The sequence below is a fragment of the Ostrea edulis genome, chromosome 3, assembly GCF_947568905.1.
Source record: "Ostrea edulis chromosome 3, xbOstEdul1.1, whole genome shotgun sequence".
In the NCBI taxonomy this organism is placed as follows: domain Eukaryota; kingdom Metazoa; phylum Mollusca; class Bivalvia; order Ostreida; family Ostreidae; genus Ostrea; species Ostrea edulis.
The window spans coordinates 68781346-68789787 of record NC_079166.1 but is presented as its reverse complement, the minus strand read 5'-3'; the positions used below and the strand labels follow the sequence as shown (position 1 = coordinate 68789787).

At 34.8% G+C, this 8442-nt stretch overlaps 1 protein-coding gene across 2 annotated transcripts; it reads right to left on the bottom strand.

The window, feature by feature from the left end:
• Nucleotides 1-283: 283 nt before the first annotated feature.
• On the bottom strand, nucleotides 284-7111 carry LOC125676286 (uncharacterized). Of its 2 annotated transcripts, XM_056158675.1 has the most exons (7): nucleotides 7031-7111; nucleotides 6845-6923; nucleotides 6465-6558; nucleotides 6077-6273; nucleotides 2478-2638; nucleotides 1969-2144; nucleotides 284-413 (listed from the first exon to the last, which is right to left on the bottom strand). In XM_056158675.1, exons 3-7 carry the CDS (start codon nucleotides 6544-6546, stop codon nucleotides 367-369), a joined length of 663 nt encoding a protein of 220 aa, XP_056014650.1. In that variant the 5' UTR covers nucleotides 6547-6558; nucleotides 6845-6923; nucleotides 7031-7111; the 3' UTR covers nucleotides 284-366. The 2 variants fall into 2 exon arrangements, with proteins under 2 accessions (XP_056014650.1, XP_056014651.1); XM_056158676.1 differs by lacking the exon at nucleotides 7031-7111 and having other exon boundaries at nucleotides 6845-6933.
• Between the last annotated feature and the right edge of the window lie 1331 nt (nucleotides 7112-8442).

The following is an 8442-nucleotide window of genomic DNA, read 5'->3' as shown; positions in this document are numbered from 1 at the left end:
TAGGTATACAGTGAAAGTTGAAGGTAAAGAACAGTGATCAATCCCCTAGTGCACAGTGCTTAGACTGTTAATTTGTCAATCGTCTGGGGATAAAGAATGTCGTATGTCTCAATGACCTTTAAAACGGTAGTCCTATGTCACGGTAGGCCTTCACACGATCAATACCCTTACTGATACATCCAAGAGCGTCATTCTTAAGTCAATTGTTGAGGCACTTCTCCCACACTTATTGACGTCTATATTTGTGAATATGCTTGAATTGGACATAAAATAACACATCATCTTTATTGACCATCTTTAATGTTTTCCATTGCAACGAATGAAACCATTTTTTTTTTCGACAAAAAGAAGCAGCACGCAGGAAGCTTACACAGTCTGTATGTAAACGTTCATAACATCGGCAAAACCGGGACCTGCAAACAAAATACAAAATAATATTTAAAAAATTGCATTATTTCCGATTCATTTTGGAAACAGTGATCACAGGATGAAACTATGGCATTCAATAAGCTTGAAATGTAACTTAAAGTTTATTGAACGGTTACTGAACGGTGACAGAACGGTTACTGAAAGGTGACAGAACGATTACTGAACGGCGAATAAAAGGTGACTAAATCACAGAAACTGGGCGAACTGAATGACAGTTTCATACTTTGGATCATAGTATAATCATATGATCTATAGAAAGAAAAGAAATTATTCCCTTATTTTTAACAGAGAGAAAAAATATCTCAATGATACCATATAGATACATGGAAAGCGAGAGAGAGAGAGAGAGAGAGAGAGAGAGAGAGAGAGAGAGAGAGAGAGAGAGAGAGAGAGGTAGATATACACAATCCACATGTGCATACATGTATGTAGTCGTAAAGTAAGATGTACAATAGTGAGGTTGATATATTTTACATTATCATACTCGGTCTGAAATCACTGAAGTGCTTCAACTAAACTTTACAGCCATTGTATCATATAATAAGTTGTGGATAGAATAGGAGGAATGTGTTTACTACGCAGTTGTGTTAAGTAGGGCCATAGAAATATGTCAGGAAAAAAGCATATTAATAAACAAATCAATTTGTGACAAATTCTGTAAACACAACCCTTTTATACAAAAACAATATGTATATATCATTAAGTGCATATTGACCTCTTATACATTTTTCACCAGATCGACAGTCTCTACATCAACTCTGTATCACGTGATCAAATATCAAGATAAAAACGTATCGTGTATGTATAAACCGTTGGATTGGCACGATATCCAGATATCAATGCAAGTTGAAGTTAATATAACTTCAAAGCATATTAATTTCTTAATTTGAAAAGTGCTGAGAGCAAGTTTATTGTGACTTGTAACATGTCTAATTTTTGCATTGAATATGCAAGATGCGGCGATTTGTGCACATACGAAGTTGAATCTAGCCTGAAAAACATATTTTCTGTTGAAGCCAGAACTTGCTCCCCTAACTTTCCTTTGGCACTGAAGTTCACTTGTCACATAAATCAAACATCTTTCACTTAAAAACCTCGGGGTGTCGTGCCAATGATGAAATTTCTATGTACGGAAACCCTGTTTATGCAAATGAGTCCATTGTGAAAGTAACTATACGCGTAGATTAGGGGCGATATCAAGATCACAATATAATATGGATATTACTTAAGCATGTATGCTATATAAAGAAGAAATTGAAACTTTTTCAATATCAAAGAGAATTAATATAACCCATTTGACAGAAACTTTTACGCGATTGCAGTTTACCGTTTGACAGCGATGGTAAATAACGAAACAATATTTTGACATTTCCAACAACAAAAGGACTGTAGATATGTACGTCATGACCTTCGTCATGACGTATTTTTCATTGTGACGTCGTACAATGTGCCAGTGCGGTAAAGTATATTTATGTACAGCACTGGTAGTAAACATTTTATGGGGAAAGCCTTAACTCAACCGCGTATAATGTCATTTACTTCGATTCCAGTTCGTCAGTCCTGACCCTTTACTGTACATGAACAGCGGGAAGACTCCCTTATTGGCCCACGTGCAAACATCTTTCTTATCTATCACCACAAACCACCCCGCATCCTTTGGACATCCACCATAGTTTCTGTTGATGTAGAAGTGTCTTTTGACATGAGCGTGGTGCCTGAAAAGATCAAAATAGTCATAAATGTTGTAGATTTCTACGGAATAGATGTATTGTATCTGATGACATCACTAAAAGTATTTTGTTACAAACAGTACGGCTATCGTAACGACTAGATTTTCTGATAGCCATGAAAATAGAATGTACATGCATATATAAAAATCAATTTTGAACATTCATGAAGACGTGAACTGCAGCGCTTCACGTCTAAATACTTTTCAATAAGAGCTAGGATAGACGCTTCCTGGAGTATGCTGGCGTTTTAACGTCGCAGTTCATGCCCTTATATAAGAAAAGATTTGATAAAATAAAACTCCGCTAACATATACGTACCCTGCGATGGAGAAAAAGTTTGTTCGTGAATTCGGTTTTAGGTCGTACCAACTGCTATGTAACAATCTCGATTTGCTGAACCAGTTGATGAAGCTACTCCCACTTCCATCAAATTCCAAGTAAGCCAGCGTTTTCCCTTGACCTCCAAGTACTACACGGATCTGAAAGGTATATTTACCATGGCTACAATCAAAATGGCTTGGAATCGTAAGAAGAATCAATTTTGTTTGTATCTGAATGCTGGAACACGTCCCGTGGAAGAAAGGTTTTTCTCAAATAGAGATAAATGTGATAAATTTTGATATATGGCAACCAAGACTGGAGCAATTATGATTTGTTATCGTGTTAACGCCTACCGTTCATCATGTACATTTAGTTGCGATGGCCGTATCATGTACCCTAGCGTTGCACTTCATCAACGTCATATCGGAAAGACTCGACACGTTTATATACAATTACATGTGTTAGACAAAGAAACAGTTACTACTTATGTTAAATGTCTTAGGTTGGAAGAAGTACCGTGATCGAGAATCGATGACTGGACTTCCTCATTGCAAAATGATCACCCTTAACACTAGACCACAGCGACCGGTAGAATAGGAATTGTAATATGTGTCCCGTAGCATATAAAGTGTATTTTACATCACCTAATTCATATGAAAGGGTAATTTATCCTTTTCTTTTAATCTTAAATGGTCAAAAATGAGCATGCTACTAAGCAAATATATATTTATTTGGATTTATTTATTAAAATTCCTTACATTTACAAATAGTTCTATTTAAAGAAAAAACATGATACATGTATTATTCTACCCTAGATGCACAAATATCTATTTTTTATGCATGAATTCTTAGCAAATAAATCGGCTATTTCATATGCCAATACGAAGTCAATATAATCTCATATATCATCCCATTGTAACGGTGAAAATTTGGAGTAGTTTGGTTTATGTTCAGTGTATAAAATTTCCTGTTAGGTGGTCATTTGAACTATCAAAATTAAATTGTTTGTATGAGAGATGAAAATAACGACCATTGATCAATCTCATAAATTCCATAAACAATATAAGATAGAGAGTTGGGCAAACACTGATCCCTGGATATACCAAAGGTGAGATCAGGTGTCTGTGAGGAGTAAGGATCCCGTGTTGACCGGTCGCATCCACCGTGAGCCCGTTATCTTGATCAGGTAATCGGAGTTATTCGTAGTAAAAGTCAGTGTGCCAAAAATGACCGGTATTGGCATGAAACATGTCAGACTGCATTTGACTCAATGATAGGTTGTATTGGCAAAGTAGATCGTTTTGATAATCATAGATTTTGCGAAATGTTGCGACTTTAAACGAGAGTGTTGGAAACCCTGCACCATCAACTTGTTTCTCAGTAGCCTGCTTCAATTTCAAAACTGACTATATGCAGAACAAACTCTTGCATATCGAATCATTTGAGAGATATAAACATCATATACAGGTGATAATAGAATGTTGCTACATGTATATTTCTAAATTTTACGAAACACGCTCTAACTGTAGCGAATCTGATGAAACCTGCAATCTAATAACTATTGTAAAGAATGTGAAATGAAGAGCATAGTAAACACGGACCCCTGGACATACCAGAAAGGTCAAACAATTGATATGAAACATGTATTTTGATACTTGTATCTTGTTATTATTATTGTAATAAACTTATCAAAAAATAGTGTATAAACTATAAACCTGGTTTTTTTCAAAGATCAAATCGGTAAGGGTGTTGGTAACTGCGATTTATGTGACGTCATTCCTTTGTTTAAGCGCCTCGTTATTTGTAAGGAACACAAAATTCCAGACAACTACTTCATAATATGTTGATTAACTTGAGTTCAATCTTTATCATTTTAATGTACACATTCTCTATTAATACAGTTATTTTATTATAGAGCTTATCAAAACTGTATCAAAAATGTCTTGAAAATTTCGAAATTCAAATCCAAAGAGATAAACTGCCTCGAACCTAAGACATTTTGCATTCATGAAGGTCAGAAGCACTTTTCACTGAATTCACGTAGGCTGATGAGAAATGTTTTAAGAATTAAACAATGTTTTATATGACAAAACGCTTTACTAATATTATATATTGGGTATTTAATAATTCTTATGATTTGTAAAGAATCAAATATATTTCCAATATCAGTAAATCATCGTTAAATTTAGGCTGAAGGTGTATTGTAAGTAATTCAATATTATCATGCCTCTCCATTCCTTAAAACAATAGACTGTGGCCCGTTTAGGGCCTCTGTTCCGTTACTTTTTTTAAGAAATGGAGAGGTATATGTACTTGGCATTAACTTAAACATATCGATTGTTCAATTATGTTTACTGGTAAATAAGATGAGTCCGTGTTAGGGATAAGTTGGTCAAGCACATTTTGTTCACATTTAAGGTAAAATGTTTGGGTTTTAAGCCATTCAAAGTTTCGCTGCCATGTTGTATTAAACTATCTTCACCCACCTCTTCGATTATCTATATAACTTGCACATTTTTATGACTTTCCTTGTTTTTTTTTTCAGTTTTAGAATAGATATTTGAAAGATAATAATTATCTAATTTTCAGAAGCTTGAAAATAATTGCGTATTTGAACATATCATTATTTAAAGCCTGTAGTACTCATGTGTTCGAGCTCACCATATGTACATACATGTAGTGTTTTATTATATAGATAATTTATGTTCAGTTGAGCAGGTAAAGCAAAAAATGTCAAATTTATCGACTAGCCACATCAGCTTGTGTATCAATCTCCTACGAAGAAAATTAACGTTTTTATTATTTTGTCGTTTAATTCATGTTCGGTGTTACTAAAATACCGATTAAGAGGCAGATCGGAGAAATACTACGGCAAGTTCGGGCCTCAAAAACATTAACTAATCTTTTCGGTTGCATATTGGAGAACAGTTATTACCAAGGGAGTCATTATCCTCGTAGCTTTTCAAAAAAAATAAAAACCTTGAAGTTGACCAACAGTAACAGTGGTAGATATACACGGAAATATTCACACCATATCTTCAGTTTAACTAACAGGTGGTGCGTTGTAGAACGCGACTGGCGGCGAGGTTTGCGCTAAAACTAAAAAGAAATCTGAATACATGTATGTTGTCTATTCTACCCTCCAGTTCCGATCCGCATAAATTTACATTAGATAATAAATTGTATTACTTTAAAACGACTAGCAAAGTTAAAAGAACGTCAAATCTTAAAAGATTTTCCCATGGTGTTTGAGGATAACATTGATTAACCAGAGCAAATATAATGTACACGGTAATCTTAGGTCGCAAGAGGACAATAATGTGCACCCCATGTTTAGCGTTCGAACTTCCGTATATTTCATAAAATTTTACACTTACACACACACACACACAAGTAGAATATTCCACCCATATATCTTTGGAGATATATAGATTAACACAATGCATTAATCTTTGATTATAATCGAGCTTATGGTTTTCTATAGTGTTATCTGTAATTATTTCAACTGCACGTGTAAGTGTATTTCTTTTACAAGGTGGAATTATAAATAGTGCAAATTGTTCTACATGGCATTCAAAAACTGTGCAAGTACGTACCTTCAAAATGCTGAGATATCTCCATTTATCAATTAGAGGACTTCGAAGATGCTTTCTAGTATCTCTCCAATTATCGAGATCAAAACCGTCCGGAATGCAACCAACTGCTGGTGTGCATCTTGAAGGTGATCTCTTGTACCATGCAGCACGAACATCCTGTTTGTTACCTTTAACAGCATGGAAAACTAGCTGCCAGTCTGAAATGGATGTAAATGTCAATTTATGTCATCGGATTGGTAAAATACATGTACTACTTTTGAGAGTCGAACAATTAATTTACTGTTTAGAAAATATCAGCATTTCATAGAACATTTGACACTACAAAAATGACACATTATTATTTCACAAAAAGAAATTAAAAACGTTTTGATCAACAATTAAAACTCACCATCTTCTTCAGATATGCCATAACTACCGGAAAGATCATGTGCAAAGAGCACGCAAACCAACATCCATGAAAACCAGATCATGTCGATTTAACCCTATAACATAACAATATTTAAAAACGAGTGAACAATATCATCAATCATATAAGGAATACTTAATCAAGGGTAGGGCAAACACGGACCCCTGCAAATACCAGAAGTGAATTAGGTGGCCTGGAGGACATCGCATCCCCACCGACCAGTCACCTGCCGCGAACCCCACACATTGATATCATGTTTAATCTAACAATATCTAAGTATATCAAATTAAATGGAAATGACATTGTCAGAAACCTTCCACACATGAGATCACATTATAAAAAAATACAACCATATCACTTACCTGGTATGCTCAGAAGACTCCTCCGTCAACTGTTAATTCGAGTATCTCAAAATGATTTCTTATATACAAAACAAAGTATCTGTAATCGAAAACACCTGCGGTTATTTAAAACACATTTTATTGTTTCAATGTTTCGATTATTATAAATTTCTTATAGAATTTTGTAAAACAGGTCCAATTTCATACCCATTACATCCTCTGACACAATTGTTTCTGAAGATAAAAGTAGATGCACCGAACTTTTCAAAGCGACTTGTACAAAATAAAATTAATGAGTAACAAAGTGTTCTCAAATATCTAAAACAATCTGTTACATCTAGCATGTTCTCGGATCAATCAACAATCGACGGCACCTATAAATCTATTAATGGTGTTCATGCTTGGATTTTTCAAAAATGGGAATACGGCCTGCATTCTGCGATTCTGGACGTTCCACATAACATCCTCCTTAAACCAAACGAAAATCCTTCCACATCCTGTCGTCAGTTCCGTAAGAATTACCTTTACTAAGAAAGGGATTATATGCAGTCAGCATAAACAACATTTTAGGTCGTACTTTTTTTAAATCTTCTATTCATTTCAACATATTTCTAGTTCTTGTTTACATCATGTATATCATATAGTATACTAGCAGTAAAGATACGTAATATTTTTGTAATATGATATTCAGAAACGGAGTCAAAATTTGATTAAATTTGACACTGAGTTATATTCATGCACTGTGAAAATGTTCCTTAATTGAAATTCAGCCGACCGTGACTCCACTCGACGCTGTGTGCAATCAGAGGTTTTTTTTCAAGAAAACGTGCATGCGGGGTACTCTTTCATCATTTTGTACTGGTAAATCATTACAAATCGAACCAATGGAACAGTGCTGATATTGAACGAAGTCGATTGGGATAGAGCCATTGCTCTGATAATGCAGGACATTTGCAACTTCATGTAGCCCAGCAATGCAGTGCCCATGAAAAAACATTATCTCGTTTAGTTGGGCGTCTCAGAGCCACAGGGACATTGGGTGACCGTCCCAAGAGCTAACGCCCGCGCGTTACGTCGCGATGTGAAGATAGAGGCACCTGTGTCTCACACTTCCGTAACGCTTCGGGACGACCTGTCCCTTACATTCCTCAGAATGATAGAATATTTACATAGAAAAGAAACCTAAATAGAAAAAGAAACTAACACTACAACTAAACTACAAAAGCTAATAACAAACAAAACATCTACATATTAATATCACCCAGTGTAATATGTTGCAATAGAAAAGTATGTTCTTATTGATTGTCAAGACTCAACTGGACTAATCAGTCTAACGCTGAACTAAGTAAAAAACAGTTATATCTATCGTGCATCCAGTGCATCCTTATAAATTATCATCTGTATTTTCCAATATTGCCTTACAGCTCACACCTGTGTCAATTACTCGATATTAAATCATCTATCATTATGTATTGATACAATATCTTGTACTTGTAATCTTTGACGGTTACTAGATTGAATTTAGATGTTTTACTATCAATTCGTCGTTGCAAATGTTGATTTTTTTGTGCAAATAAATGTAGGCCCTTTTCATTCATTTGGAATCGAAACCAATTTGT